Source organism: Mobula birostris, chromosome 4, assembly GCF_030028105.1.
Source record: "Mobula birostris isolate sMobBir1 chromosome 4, sMobBir1.hap1, whole genome shotgun sequence".
NCBI lineage: Eukaryota > Metazoa > Chordata > Chondrichthyes > Myliobatiformes > Myliobatidae > Mobula > Mobula birostris.
In genome coordinates this window covers 146,206,296-146,222,749 of record NC_092373.1, presented here as the reverse complement: position 1 = coordinate 146,222,749, position 16,454 = coordinate 146,206,296, and the positions used below count along the sequence as shown (strand labels likewise).

Sequence of the window (16,454 nt, the reverse complement as noted above, 5' to 3'; positions counted from 1 at the left end):
GCACTATTGCCATTGTTTTTGTTTATTTTGTCATGTAAATTTTGTATAATTTTACTCCTAAGTGTATGTAATTTTTGTTTGTTATCTACAATTGCAAGAACCCTTTGCAATTACCTGGTTTTCTGCATTAAATACTCATAAAATATGGTCTGATTTTCATCTAAGTCACAAAAACAGACAAACACAATCTGCCTAAACTAATAACACAAATAATTGTACTTTTCATGTCTTTATAGAACACATTGTTTAATCATTCACAGTCCAGGCTGGAAACTGGTGAACCTTTGTATTTAATAACTGGTAGAACCTCCTTTAGCAGCAATAACCTTCACCAACCGTATCCTGTAGCTGCTAATCAGACTTTCACAACAGTGAGGAGGAACTTTAGACCATTCCTCCATACAGAACTGTTTCAGTCAATCAGTATTTATGGGATACCTTGTATGAACAGCCCTCTTCTGGTCATCCCACAGCATCTCAATTGGTTTAAGTTCTGGACTCTGACTTGGTCATTCCAAAACACAAATTTTCTTCTTTTTAAACCATTCTGTTGATTTACACTTGTGTTTCAGATCATTCTCTTATTGCATCATTCAACTTCTATTAAGCTTCAAGTGACGTAAGACATTTTCATGTATAGTGTCTGGTTACAATTTTGAATTCGTTGCTCCCTCAACAATCGCAAACTGTCCAGGCCCAGAGGCAGCAAAGCAGCCCCAAACCATGATGCTCCTTCCACCATGCTTCACAGTTGGGATGTGGTTTTAAGGTGTTGGTGTGTAATGCCCTTTTCCCTCCAAACATAGTGGTGTGCATTTCTGCCAAAAAGTTCTTTTTCACCTCCTTCAGCATTGCACATTTGTGATCTTTGCAGGACACTTACTCCTAGGGAGAGTAGCAACAGTACCAAATTTCCTCCATTTGTGACAGTTTCTCTTACTGATATGAACACTCAGGGTCTTTAGAAATGCTTTTGTAGCCTTTTCCAGCTTCATGCATCTCTACAGTTTTACTTCTAAGGTCATCTGAAAGTTGTTTTGATTGAGGCATGGTACACATTAATCAGAACTTCCTTTAAAAGAGCAGACTGTGTCAGTGACCTGACTGTGTGTCTTTTTTATAGGGCAGGGCACCTCTACAACCCACACTGCCAATCTCATCTCATTGATTAGAACACCAGACGCCAAGTGGCTTTTGTAGAAGATATTACCCCAGAGGTTCACATACAGTCTAGGTCAGGGGTCCCCGACCTTTCTCGCACTGCGGACCGGTTTAATATTGACAATATTCTTGCGGACCGGCCGACCGGGGGTGGGTGGGGGGGTAGGGTTGCCAACAGACAAGAGTAGCAGTCAAATACGTTCTGTTTACCCAGGGAAAGACTACATTGACCATGAAGCCTTGCGCGTGCACCAGTGCGCATGCATAACCTGCGTACGCGTGCGCCTGCCGATTTTTTTCCCCCTGCAAATCGTTTTTGGGGATTCTGTTCAGGGGTGTTAATCACGACCAGAATATAGGTGGTAAGTGGCTAATACACTCAGTTTTGTTTCTAAAAGGGTTTATCTAACGAATTTAATATTAAACACAGTGCATATTTTCCTCGCATGAATACAGTGATAAGTCAATTATCGGGAGAACAGGGGAGCTTGAAGTAAGTGTTGAACGGACTTCCAGTAGAAGTGGTAGAGGCAGGTTCGATATTATCATGTAAAGAAAAATTGGATAGGTATATGGACAGGAAAGGAATGGAGGGTTATGGGCTGAGCGCAGGTCGGTGGGACTAGGTGAGAGTAGCGTTCGGCACAGACTAGAAGGGCAGAGATCGCCTGTTTCCGTGCTGTATTTGTTATATGGTTATATAAGTAAGGCAATAACATCATAACATTTTAAGTAACGTTTGGATATTAAACACACAGCACATGTTTTCCCCTATGAACATATAAAATCATTGCAACACACCAATATCGCTGAATCAGTGGGAGCCCTGGGCTTGTTTCCCTGCAACAAGACGGTCCTATCGAGGGGTGATGGGAGACAGCGATACTCGAAGGGGGTTCCTTATGTCCAGTCTATTCCGCAATTTAGTTTTCGTTGCATTCATTGCAGAAAACTCCGCTTCGCAGAAATATGTTGGAAGCAATGTTTTCAGTGCTTTCGTGGCTATCTCAGGATATTCAGCCTTGACTTTGATCCAGAATGCCGGCAGAGATGTTAAGTCAAACATACTTTTAAGCCCGCCGTCATTTGCAAGCTGGAGGAGTTGGCCTCCTTCCCATGCTGACATGGGTGACGCGCGGATAATGACCTCGCGTGCGTTCAAGCTCAACAGTGGCTGTGACAGGGAATGAGGAAAGGTGCAGCTGACTCATATCGCCAAATCATATCATTTCCCTGCAGCCCGGTGGTTGGGGACTGCTGGTCCAGGTTCAATAAAGTGATTATTTAAATAGTGTACTCAGTATTGACAAGAAATACAATTGTTTGTATATTATTAGTTTAGGCGGGTTGTGTTTGGTCGATTATTGTGACTTGTATGAAGATCAGACCACATTTTTTATGAGTAATGCAGAAAACCAGATAATTGCAGAGGGTTCACAAACATTTTCTTGCAACTATACAGTGCTGCTGCAAAAAGCTAATTTTTATGGCATTTATGTTCAATATGCCCATGGCAATAAACTTAAACTGTTTCTTTTATTATTAATTGGGAAGCGGCATATGTTTTGATATCATATCAATAGAATGATAACATACCAAACCAGTACTTGCATGTTCTTCACCAACCTGGCCCCATTTGAAAGGCATAATAAAGATCTTGAATAACTTTAGAGACTTCCCAAAATCACTGAGTTCATAGTATACTTGGAATAGTCTGTACCTGGTGGCCTTGCATTTCCAGGATACGTTTAGAATAATTTTACACGTACTACGATTTTTCAACAATCAAGTCTGTTTAATTTCTCTTTCTGCCAGGTGAAAAATTCAGAGAAGTTTTGGACAAGTATTTAAGGATTAATTTCAGCAAAGGTTGTCCTCCTGTGTTTACTACTTTGAAATCATTGTATAATGATAAAGAGAAGGTAAGTGTATTGTTCATATTAATATCAGAGCTGTGTTTTGTTGTAAATTTAAAAAAACTTAAAGTATCTTTTTGTCTGTAGGTATCAATTCTAGAAGAATTAGTAGTTGGGTATGAAACCTCTTTGAAAAGTTGCAACCTGTTCAGCCCCAATGGTAAGTTTAATTTGTAGCATACTCAGTGCATGATTTGAACCTTTCCAAAAACATACCGTCATTTCCGTTCAACAGCTTTTGGCTTTTCCTCACTAACTGATCTCAAATCTCCATGTATGTTGATATCATGTCTTTGGTGAACCATTATTGGTGTTTATTTTAAAAATGAATCCACAGAGTATTGAATTAATGGCATTGGGTTTCTCAAAGTTGTGTACTGCTAAATAGCAATTTGTTTTGGATATTTCCATTCTAAAGCTCATTGTTTCCTTTATCAGATCAATAAGACTTTTCAAAATCTTTTGTGTATAAGCATTGAAATTTGATTTCATTAAGATGAGCTAGTAGGTTCTAAATTTTCTGAAAGTTTTCTAGACTATTAGCCATTTTAATCATCAAACACTCCTGTAACATATAAAAGTTGAAATTTTTGGAATTTTTGTGTCTGAGTTATTTTCTTTAGTTTTGGCAAGATAAGCCATTTTTAGTTGTCTAATATTAGGAAAATATTGTCTTGCTTAAGATTCGGATGCCAAAATACTAAGATATTTGTGTTTACTTAATTAGTAGTGTAATTATTTCACGATCCAGCCTAGTCTCTGGTGTAGGTGCAGTTTGGCAAGAGCCGAGGCTGAAAAGATTTCTCAGTTAAGGTCTTCATGGGCAGCTGCTGGCTTTCATCAATTAAAGGAGTGCATTTGACCAGCAAATTGTTACTAAGTATCCTGCTACTTGACCATTTTCTATCAATTTTTTTCAGAGAACTCAAATTGAAAGAATTATAGTTTTTAAAGAAACGGCTTCATGTGGTTAGCTCTAATGCCAAGTAAACTCAGTTAATCTGATCTAGGGAACTGTTATCTGCAAATTAAAATTGTGCAGTCAGTGAGTGAGTACTGATGTGCCTGTTCTTTCAATATATTTATGCAAGAAAAGCTTAATTACATCTTTCAACCTGAATTTAATTCACATCTATTGATATTCTGGCTGTTACCCACTGTAAATGCTAACCCAGAGTATCTTGCTCTCAGGTTAATCTTTAAACATTTATATTCCTATATAAAATGTGTTCTATATGGTACAAAGCACATTTAAAAAAATTGTGTAAAGCGAAGATGCTTTCAAAAACAATGTTCTAAAGATCAAAAAATTTACTCTTTAAATCATAAAGAGTAAAACAACTATTATCAAATCCATATTTGCTGTGACCATCCTTTGCCTTTAAAACTGCATCAGTTCTTTTAAGTACACTGTTGGGCAGTTTTATAAGAAAATTTGCTCACAGGTTGCTTGAAGCACCTTGGAGAACTCGCCACAGTTCTTCTGCAAACTTTGGCTGACTCGCTTGCTTCTGTCTCCAGGTAATTCCAGACAACCTCGACAACATTGAGATCAGTGCTCTGTGGAGGCCATATCATCTAGTTCAGAACCTCTTGTTCTTACTTTCACTGAAGATAGTTCTTGGCCTTGTATTTGGGGTCATTGTCCTGCTGCAGAATGAAGTTGGAACCAATCAGACACCTACCTGATGGTATTGCATGATGGAGGGAAATCTGCTTGTAGTCCTCAGCATTGCGGAATCTATTAATTCTGACCAGATCACCGACTCCATTTGCAAAAATGCAGTCCCAAACCTGCAGGGAACCTCCGCTGTACTTCACATTTGGCTGTAAACATTCATCAGTGTAGCGCTCTCCAGCTCTTCTACAGACAAGCTACCTTCTGTTTCGAGATAAAATTTTCAAATTTTGACTCACCAGTCCAGAGCACTTGCTCCCAATCTTCAGCACCCCAGTCCATGTATTATTATGCGTAGGGGTGTCTCTCGGTTTTGGAGGAATGCTTTTTTGACAGCATCTCTTCCAAGAAGATCATTTCTGACAAGACTTCTCCGGACTGTAGAGGGGTGTACTTAGGTTCCAGTGATTTCTGTGAGTTCAGGGTTGATAACTGTGCTGGACTTTTTCCAGGTTCAAAGGGACGTCAGTTTGGTGTATCTCATCTGTTTCACTCAATTGTCGTGGCCGACCATTGTGTTTCTTCTCCTCAACTTTATCTGTTTCCTTGTGGTTCTTCAGGAGAGCTTGTACGTCAAATCTTGAAACTCCTGTCTGCCATAATTTTCTGCTTAAGATGGACCTTGTCGATGCAGGATGATCACCTTGTTTCTTGTTGCTATGCTCACTCTTGCCATGGTGTAAGAGTTGATGATTTGAAAGTTAAGCTGTCACATCTGCCAAACCCTCACCTTTTAGTTTAGATATCCTTCCCCCAGGTTGTCCTTCTACTCCCTTTTCTGTTTTAGTTAATTAGTTTATTTCATTCAACTCATTGTCATTGATCATTAGCACCTGTTTGTGTTAGCTTTGTTTTATCAGGCACTGGGCTATATAACTACAAAGTAATCAAGCTTTTATTTGGAAAGTGTTCTATAAATATGTTATTTTCTTTAGCAAAGTACAAAAAATCTCTAACATTTACTTTTTTTGGAAAATGAATGTTTAGAAATCTAAAATTTGCTCGTTTGTACTAACACACTAATGGAGAAGACCAAAAAAAAGCATCTAAAGCAAAATTTATATTTGTAAACTATGGTGCCTAACATTTGCACGTACTGTATATTTTATCTATAAATTCCTATAATATCTTATTGTCACACTGTAGATTATGTAGACAAGTCCTGTAATAGGGACTGAACTCTTAATCCATTTGAGGTAAAAGTGGGGACACCCCTGTACAATTACTGAATTATGAGACAAGGAAAACGCTTATGAATATCTTGGTCAGTCTTTGAAGTAACCCATTTATCTTCTGTGGCAGTTACAGTTTCAGCTACATATCCCTATTAGGGTTTTGTTGCAAACGAAATGCTAATCTAAGTAAATTTTTAAAATAGTAAATATTTCTGATCCGGTCACTGTATAAGTCATGTGTTGCAGACTCTTGGTGGGGGGAAAAATTCTCAGACATCCCCAATACTTCTAATTCATTTAAATCTAGGTATCCGTCCTAAAGAAAATCAATTTTTTTTGTTCATCCTGTCCAGGACTCTAATACATTAAATATTCCCTGTATTTTTCCAAAGAAGATTACCCTGCATAATGTGTTCCTCGAAAGCAGTTCATATTGGGGTTTTCTATGGAGGAATGCTGCATCATTTGTGCATCCTTCAACAAATACACAATGAAAATTTCTAAAAGTGTACTATTTTTTCACAAATTCCATGAGAGCAAATTTTATTCCATATCTCAAACCCTTTGTAATAATTTGTAAAATCTTGTAAGGGTCCGTTTCCATTACCTGATCAGCTGTCATGCAGGGGTCACCTGTTGGCATCATTTTCCACCCATGGCAAGTCTGAACATCTTTTTTGACAGAAAGATGATTTGGCCCATTACTTCCATTGCTGACTTCCTTAACCCCTTGTCTAACACTTGTCCATCAACTCCAGCCTGTTTTTCCTACTACCCATTTCAGTATCCAGTTAACCCTCTTCTCTTTGGGGTGTAGGTGGAATGGGGGGGGCGGGGGTTGAGCAGAAAAGGTCTACATTCGCAGGAAAAAAAAATTGCCAAAACTGAGGTATCAGTGCCAGCAGCTGAACAACTGTTACTCTCATCTCTCCAATGTCGTAACTTCTCTGAATGTTTGTGATTAGGCTGAATTAACACTGTAGCCTAACTCGTGTTTTATGTATTCCTTTGATTATCTCCCTGCTCCCTGGTTGAATGGTGTCACAACACAACCTCTCACAATGTCAGCAAAACCAAAGAGCTAATTATTGATGGAAGGAGGAGGAAACAGGGGCATCCATGAGCCAGTCCTTATGAAGCGATCAGAGGTCGAGAGAGGCAGCAACCTTAAGTTCCTCCTCGTTATCATTTCAGAGGATCTGTCCTGGGCCCAGCATATAAGTGCAATTACAAAGAAAGCTCGGCAGTGCCTCTACTTTTTTTTTACAAGTTTGCAAAGATTTGGCATGATCTTTGATAAACTTCCACAGATGAGTAGTGGGAAGTATATTGACTGGTTGCACCATGGCCAGATAATGGAAATTTCAGTGCCTTTGAACGGAAAAGCCCAGTAAGTAGTGGTACGACCCAGTTCATCACAGGTAAAGTCTTCCTCACCATTGAGCACATCTACAAGGAGTGCTGTCACAGAAAGAGTCTTCATCGAGGACCCCCACCATCCAGGCCATACCCTCTTCTTGCTGCCTCCATCGGGAAAGAGGTATAGGAGCCTCAGGACCCACACCACCAGATTCTTGACCTGTCATTACCTCTCAAATATCAGACTCTTGAACCAGAAGGGTTAACATCAGTCATCCTAACACTAATCTGTTCCTACAACCTAGGCTGCACTTTTAAGAGCTCTTCACCTCATGTTCTGTGTTCATTGTTTATTTATTCATTCTTTTTCTTTCTGTATTTGCATACTTTGTTGTCTTTTGCACACTGGTTGTTGGTCCGTCTCGTGGAGTTTTTCATTTATTCCACTGGGTTTCTTTGTACTTACTGTGAATTGCCCACAAGAAAAAGAATCTCAGGGTAATATATGGTGACCTATATGTGTTGGGTAATAAATGTACTTTGAACTTTGATGAATCTGACTTGAGGTGCAGTCTGTGTTCCTTGCAATCATTTGGAATTCCCCTGAGCACCCTGGTTTCCTCCTACATCCCAAAAACTTACAACCTGGTGTGTTAATTGACCACTTGGATGAGATTGTAGAGATAATAAATTGCATACGAACGTGTAAGTGGGAGTGGGATAGTTGGTGCGGACTCCGGGTTATATTTCCATATAAAATCACTGACTCTGTTATTAAAACACCAAAAACAAATGATCTATTATTGAACCCCACAGAACTCCAGTACACACAATGAAAAAGGCCTGAATAGATTAGATATGGCAAAATTATTTTCCATGATAGGGGAGTCCAGGACAAAAGGGCATGACTTCAGGATTGAAAGATATCCATTTAGAACAGAGATGTGGAGAAATTACTTTAGTCAGAGGGTGATAAATCTGTGGAATTTGTTGCTATGAGTGGTTGTGGAGGCCGTCATTCGATGCATTTAAGGGCAGAGATACAGAGGTTATTGATTAGCCAGGGCATCAGTGGGTATGGAGAGAAGGCAGGGAAGTGGAGATGACTGGAAGAATTGGATCAGCCCTGATTGAATGGTGGTGCAGATTCGATGGGCCGAAAGGCCCACTTCAGCCCCTGTATCTTATGGATTGATCCAGTTCTGTGACTGAGACTCCCACTTTCCATTAGCCACATTGTTTTTAACAAATGTCCCATTTCTCTTGAATTTTACAGACTTAATTTCCTGATCAATCTACCATGTCAGTCTTTATCAAAGTTCGCCATATCAGAGAAGTCGTTTTCTTATTGCATCCTCAAAGTTTTTGCAAGCTGATCTTGTAACTTTTTCAGTGTTTCACATTTTTTTTACTTAAAGGCAATGTCTGTAATGTTCTCCCTTCTGGAAAGGCGGATGGAAAAAAATAGTGCCTCTGGCACTAGCCTTCCAAAAGGCTTCACTTTAATTTCTTACCCAAAACTGCTTGTCCCTAGATGATTAGGTTTGGGAATCATCTCTTTATTTTGTTCTGAGCCCTCTGTATCCATTTGACATCTTGGGACAATTCCCATGGGACCAGGGATGCAAGATAAGAGATTCAAGAGTTTAAGCAAGAGTGATGCATTATATAGTGTTGATGCCAGCAAGTCCAGCACTCTATTCAGTCTTAATCGTTTGTGTTCTGTGGAGTTTGCAGTCTTCCTTCGCTGCATGTTCCCCTAATGCTGCTTTACTTCTTCCCACATTCCGGTGTGTGTAAAGGTACAGGTGAATACTGGGAAAATCAGGCTCGAGTTGATAGGTATGTTAGAGGGTTGCAGGGATTAGAAGCATCACTTTTGAAGGCTGCCAACAATGCTATGAAAAATATGAGAACAATGAATAATGGTGAGATGTTCTCCCTCACCCCCGGGCATCAGTGATGATGGGCAGTCACGTTTAAGTTCATATGGGAGAAATGAAAAAAAAAATTGTAAATCATTTCAGAAATGTGAGTGTACATGATTTTTCTTCAACTTTGAGATAAAGATAATTTTGATTTTTTTTTCTCACAAAAGCCATCTTCGATTTGAAGGATCAAATGGTGGGCTCCTAAGAAAAACGTGCTACTTCAGCTAATTAAATCAGCACCACTTTTTAAAAATTTCCATACGTTAAAAAAATCATTATCAGGGTAGTGTATATTTAAAAGTATTAATAAATTAATATACTGGTCCAATTTTCATTGTGCTTTTTCAATTTCACAAACTGATGATTGTGAACATAAGCCTCAAAAGGGGAAAATATTTAGGTGGTTGGACATGTACTGCACAGACATACATTGATCTTTTTGAATAATTTTGTATGTTTGCCCATTAACGTTGAACTTGGCTTCCCTCCCATTTCAGATGATGGAAACTTAGAACCACCTACTACTAGATTGTGGGTCCAGTACTTTTTAGCCCAACATTATGATAGAATTGGTCAACCATCTTTGGCCTTGGAGTATATCAATGCTGCAATTGAAAGTACCCCAACTCTCATAGAATTGTTCCTTGTCAAGGCCAAAATCTACAAGGTAAAAATGCAAAACATTCTGTCCTTCATAATTAACTCTTTTCAAGCTTTGGGATTTTTAAGCAGTTATGTTTTCAATTTTTTTCTGCTTACAAACTTTTTAAAATTTAAAAATACTGCAAATTTAGAAGAAACGTTAAATATGGTTTTGAAAATTTTGAATTGAAAGTTAGAATCGATAATTTGCTGTAAGTGATTGAGTAAAACTTGACTAAATTGAAGATCTGAGTATATGATAGTTTTAATAATATTAGATTGTTTTGTTTAAAATAGTATTTTCCTTACAGCATGCTGGAAACATAAAGGAAGCTGCCAAATGGATGGATGAGGCTCAAGCTTTAGATACAGCAGACAGGTTTATAAACTCCAAATGTGCTAAATACATGCTAAAAGCCAACCTTGTGAAGGAAGCTGAGGAAATGTGCTCCAAGTTTACAAGAGTTGGTATCTTTGTTGCTTAATCATACTACATAAAATATTAATTTGTTTACATTTTGATATGTGCTTAGCCATATATGATTTGCATTTTGTGGATTCTTGTTGGGACGTGTGTGTTTGCTGCGTAGTTAGATTTTGAAGACCACTGTTGACTGGATTGTTTTTGTGCGACAAAGTCTGCTGTGGGCACATAATAGTTTTAATCGTTTAACTGGTTAGTTAAATACTTGGTTGTTTTAGATACTATCTTCCCAAATGCGTTAAATTATACTTGCTGGCTATATATTTTGTTGTGACATATTTATATGTGATCTTTTTTAGGAAGGGACAGCTGCAGTGGACAATCTGAATGAGATGCAGTGTATGTGGTTCCAGACAGAATGTGCTCTAGCCTATCAGTCTATGAACAAGTATGGAGAATCTCTTAAGAAGTGTCATGAGATAGAAAGAGTAAGTTGAAGAAAAATTATGTACATCCACATTTCTGAAATGAGTAAAGTGATGGGGTTGGGAATAAGAAATGAAGACATGGATAATTGCAAAAATGGTGTGACCTAATTTATCCTCTAATGCATTCCTTCATAATTTTAAAAATGTGATTGTGCAGTCAACAGTTGGAGACTTGCAACATTTCCTTAATTTTTCTTCCCTCCCCTCCCGCATACATAGGTAGTCTCTAACAAGCCAAAGCTTGTGTTTTATGTACAGCTGTAAGAGGAGCTACTAAAACAGGATGTAAGCTTGTGAAATCAGTTAAAATTGTCCACCCAAAGCAATAATATAGTGTTCTCCTGATTCCAGCTTTAAATGTTAGGATTTGTCTTGGATAAAACGGTTTTAGAAACCAGTGTTGGCTTGAAAATGAAAACGTTCTAATATAAAGTATGGTCAGTTTTTGAAATAATTCTGTTTAGTTAGATGTACCTGTGTTTGTGCTGATTGATTTGTGAGATTCTTTGCTGACTTGAGTTTTTCTTATCCAGCATTTTGCAGAAATTACCGATGACCAATTTGATTTTCACACCTATTGCATGAGAAAAATGACATTGAGATCATATGTGGATTTGCTTAAACTTGAGGATGTCCTTCGGTGTCATCCCTTTTATTTTAAAGCTGCAAAGGTAGCTATTGAAATCTACCTTAAACTTCATGATCATCCACTAACTGATGAAAACAAAGAATTGGAGGCTGATACAGGTATTGCGAATTTTTGCTTTAATATCATATTCCTTTTTATTGGTTTAATTTTAACAGAATTTATTGATTCTGAACAACAAACAAGAGAAAGTCTGCAGATGCTGGAAATCCGAGCAACAAACAAAATGCTGGAGAAACTCAGTGAGCCAGGCAGTATCTATGGAAAAAAGTGCATAGATTTTTCCATAGATGCTGCCTGGCCTGCTCAGTTCCTCCAGCATTTTTTGTGTGTATAACTCATTCCACAGCTATTTGTTTAGTTCCAAAATGTGATCAGTGTGTTTTGTCCCTGCAGCAAATCTTTCAGATAAAGAGCTGAAGAAATTACGGAACAAACAACGTAGGGCAAAAAAGAAGGCACAACTTGAAGAAGAGAAGAGGAACGCAGAAAAAGAGAAGCAGCTGAAAAATCAGCGGAAGAAGAAAGAAGAGGATGAGGAGGAGATTGGCACACAGAAGGAAGAGCTTGTACCTGAAAAATTAGCAAAAGTAAATATATAACATTACTGTGTCCATGAATTCTCTGAATTCGCAAAGTCTGTATACTACCACTCTTTCTATCACTTCACTGCTTTCCCCAAAAGACATTAGATGTCTTTTAAGGACTGGAGTTTCAGGGAGCTCTTGGTTTGAACCAAATCCTCTACCCTTTTCTACAGTCTTCTACCCAGTGATTCTTAATTTGAGTACAAGTATGCCAACATAGTTGCTGTCTTAAGTGAATCAGGAAGATATCTACACTGAGCTGTATCATCAAGTCTGACCATTTTTGTATTATGTAGCTTTATTTGGGTGTTAGCAATCCTAACTTAGAGAAATTCAGTCAGTTTTCCATTCTTTATTACACTCTTCCATTCTTGGTGAATGTGTTCTGCAGATGTTAGGGAAGATAAAAATCACTTTTCTTGGTTGATATACTATGGCACAGTTGGCAAGAGCGTGTGCCCAAATTCGCTATAAACTTTTTAAAAAAATCTTTTTTGTAATTCTCCCATGGTAATATTGAGCAAGGATTATCATTGATAATTGAATAACAATAATTATGGACTTTTGAAGTGTTTTAGAAAACCAGTTCCAAAGTTATTAGTATTAATCCTTTAAAAGGACAATAAAAATAATTTCTACATTATATTGTTATTGTGCCTCAAGGAAGATTTGGTGGATATTTATAAAAAATCAAGGAAAGGAAAATAAACACTATGCTGAGTAAGACTTTTAGCACTGTACTAACAATGACAGGTAGTTTATATCTGGCTTGTATTTGCTCATTTTGAGAACAATGTATACAGCACTAGTTTCAAGAGTAGCTCTACTAGAATTGGACTGGACAAAGTTTATCACTGAAAACATATCACATAAATATTCATGGATTTAAGTATCCTGTGTTCACTCACAAATGACAGAAGGAAAAAAACATAAGCAGAGTGAAGCCAATGCCAACTGGCCCAGCCATTTATGATCCAAATAATGATGTGTTTGCCAGGTCTGAGAGGACTTTAAAATGTATCTTCGGACATCATATGTTATTGTATCTGTCCAGCTTGCACTAAGCTAGCCTAAGATGATTCCTGTGAAAACATCTTACTGCTGTCAGATAATAAAAATCATTTACTGCTTCATTGGCAGTAAAGATAAATCATTATATATCTTTTTATTATGGTTAGATTTAAAGAATTGAGATACAGCACTGCATATATGTGCCAACAAATTTTTGCATGTGCCTTTGGATCACCACCCCTGGGCTGTAGCCAACATAAAAATTAAGTTTGTCAGAATGAAACCACTGCATTGGGTTTTGAAGTGTACAAAGCACATTGTTGTAATGCTCATGTACAAGTTAACACAACTGTCAGCTGCCCATAAATTTGTTTGCCTTTAATTTAGACACATATTCAGGATGTTTTTTTTCTGTTAACTAGGTGGACAGTCCTCTTGAAGAAGCCGTTAAATTTTTGACACCACTGAAAACTTTGGTAAAAAACAAAATAGAAACCCATCTTTTTGCTTTTGAGATCTACTATAGAAAAGGTGAGTAATGAAAATGTTGGATTATTTTAGTCATTTATGATGAACATTTTTGCCAGTATTATAACCAGTGATTATCTTGGGTTTGCTCTCATCACCTAGTTGCCTAAATTAGATCATGTGTACAGAAATACTATTTGTTGACATTCTTCTCCACTGAACAAACTACTAATATTCGTTGTGAAGGTGATGTGAAGAATTGCTGTGCAGGGGACATATTAGAAACTGAAGTAGAAACCAAACAAAGTTCATGATTTTGAGGCCGCAAATTGGCGAGGGACAAAAATAAAGTTTTCTGGAAATGCAACAGTTGTTTTGTGCTGCAGTCTTCATGGTTGGGAGAGAAATTTAGCACTGTTCGTGATTCCACGGCCATAAGTGTTTGATCTGGAGCACTTTTCAGAAAAGCAGGGTGGAGGGGAGGGATGTGGGTGACGGAATTCTCCCTACTCATCTATAGCACTTTACAATAGCTTACTCACTTCTATTTTCCTATATTTCTCTTGCATAAAATTGCACTATAAAGGGTTTTAGGTGCCCTTTAGCAAGGCTTTAATCTCATTCTGCATACATTCTTTATTTTGACCATGATTTTAGCTGCCATATTTCCATCTTTAAGGCAGTAATTTAACGAATCTTCTGTTTATGATTAAAGTGGAATATTAAATACTGCATAAAATTATGTTTTAGAGGTTTTCTTTCTAATGTGATTTTTAATATTTTTGTAGAAAAGTTCCTTCTGATGCTGCAGTCAGTCAAAAGAGCTTTTGCCATAGATCCAGATAACCCTTGGCTTCATGAGTGTTTGTTTCGGTTCTTCAAAACTGGTATGGCAGATAATTATTTGTGATTAAATGTTTGCCTAGAAATTATTTGTATGCTTTTGTTTTCCAGTGTGGATGAAAATCTATTTGCCAGAGTCAGATTCTGGAGTGGAATCATGCTACTCCAGAAATTCAGCTGAATAATGGTGTGATGACATTATTCATGGTACAAAACATATTCAGAGTGTTGTCAGAAAAAAATGGAAGTTGTATTGTTTCAAAGTGCATCTGCTACCAGCTAGATTTTAATAATGATGCCTGCTCTACAGGTGTTTAATTTAAAGAGCAACTTCCTGTGTAGGTCCCAGTCTGGTAGTGAAAACCTCAGTTAGATTAGTCTCTTTAGATCACTTACCAGTTGTACTCCCCACCACTTGACCTGCTAGTAGTTAGTAACCAGGCATTGGACTTTTATCAATTGCACTCGGTAGTGGTGGAGTACATAAAGCGAGCATCTTCCCTAATGTAAGGCTAGTTTTAGGAGTTTCAAAGTTTGTGCCCATGGGCAACCGCTGAATTTTCACACTAAAAGGTACAAATGTTAAAGGCCTTGAATTAGTCATAGTCATATTTTATTGATCCTGGGGGAAATTGGTTTTCGTTACAGTTGCACCATAAATAATAAATAGTAATAAAACCATAAATAGTTAAATAGTAATATGTAAATTATGCCAGGAAATAAGTCCAGGACCAGCCTATTGGCTCAGGGTGTCTGACCCTCCAAGGGAGGAGCTGTAAAGTTTGATGGCCACAGGCAGGAATGACTTCCTATGACGCTCTGTGTTGCATCTCGGTGGAATGAGTCTCTGGCTGAATGTACTCCTGTGCCCACCCAGTACATTACGTAGTGGATGGGAGACATTGTCCAAGATGGCATGCAACTTAGACGGCATCCTCTTTTCAGACACCACCGTGAGAGAGTCCAGTTCCATCCCCACAACATCACTGGCCCTACGAATGAGTTTGTTGATTCTGTTGGTGTCTGCTACCCTCAGCCTGCTGCCCCAGCACACAACAGCAAACATGATAGTACTGGCCACCACAGACTCGTAGAACATCCTCAGCATCGTCCGGCAGATGTTAAAGGACCTCAGTCTCCTCAGGAAATAGAGATGGCGAAATAAGCCTACATTCTGTTTAGTTTTCACTTAACTTGGTAATGGTTCCCTTTTGCGATTTGCTTAAATGGACCAGAAAGCTCTTTTTTTTTTGTACTCATATGTAATAATTCAAAGAATTTGTGTTGTTGCTTTTCAAGGAATGCTGACAAAATGCCTGAACAAGTGATGGAACTTTGTATAATGTATGTTCTATTTTGGGCCTTATTGATTAGGTGGAATTTTTCTGATATGATTAATGTTTATCATATCTGTGACATGGCAGCAAAATACTGACAATTGTTTTGAAATTGTTTTATTTGCAGTGATAGTAAAGTAAAACGTCTGTAACTATGTCCTTTTTCTGTTGTATCAGCTGTGGAAGTTAAAGTCAATTAATCTGGTATTTTAAAAAAAACTATTATCAATAAGGGTTACCATGAAACTTACTAGATCGTTTAGCAGAAAGGAGAATACATTGCCTTGCTAAAAAGTGCCTTTTTGATTGTCGACACTTTGCTGCCATCTGAAATAACTTAGTAAAGTAAAATAGGCTGTTCACCTTCTATCAGCATTGAATTAATATTACTAGTCCAAAGGCTTGTTCTTTAACATCATGGGACTAGTATCTAAAATGGAAGAATTGTATTACAACCGGCTTTGTTGTACTCACAAATCAGATCTTGCATCCAAAAAAGAGGTTCCAGTCTAGCAAAGGCGCAGACTTGCAAGCAATTAATGCATAATAAACAGACAGATAAGTACAATAATCAACTGATCAGATCAAAGTTCTGTTGTCCACTTGTGTGCTAGCACAGATTGAAACAGGAGGAGAACGAACTATATATTTCTACATCTCAACAACGCTTGAACTCAAACTTGAGGTCTAGAGTGTTCGCAACTACCTTCAAGCAAAACTCCTAATTATCTGATTAACCTTAAATTCCATCACAGAAGCTCATCTTCAGATAAATTGATTCTCTTCAC

The 16,454-nt window shown here is 37.8% G+C and overlaps 1 protein-coding gene across 3 annotated transcripts in view; it reads left to right on the top strand.

Annotated features, from left to right (window-relative positions):
- The window catches only part of naa15a (N-alpha-acetyltransferase 15, NatA auxiliary subunit a), a 68,782-nt gene that overhangs the window by 40,581 nt on the left and 11,747 nt on the right, over positions 1-16,454 (top strand). For all 3 annotated transcript variants that reach the window (XR_011885771.1, XM_072256205.1, XM_072256206.1), the window contains 9 exons: positions 2,977-3,083; positions 3,165-3,237; positions 9,718-9,887; positions 10,174-10,326; positions 10,646-10,774; positions 11,308-11,521; positions 11,817-12,010; positions 13,441-13,549; positions 14,275-14,373. Coding sequence is in view for 2 of the 3 variants with exons in the window: in XM_072256205.1 (XP_072112306.1) it covers positions 2,977-3,083; positions 3,165-3,237; positions 9,718-9,887; positions 10,174-10,326; positions 10,646-10,774; positions 11,308-11,521; positions 11,817-12,010; positions 13,441-13,549; positions 14,275-14,373 (1,248 nt within the window). In the remaining variant the exon portion in view is untranslated. The remainder of the gene's footprint in view (positions 1-2,976; positions 3,084-3,164; positions 3,238-9,717; positions 9,888-10,173; positions 10,327-10,645; positions 10,775-11,307; positions 11,522-11,816; positions 12,011-13,440; positions 13,550-14,274; positions 14,374-16,454) is intronic.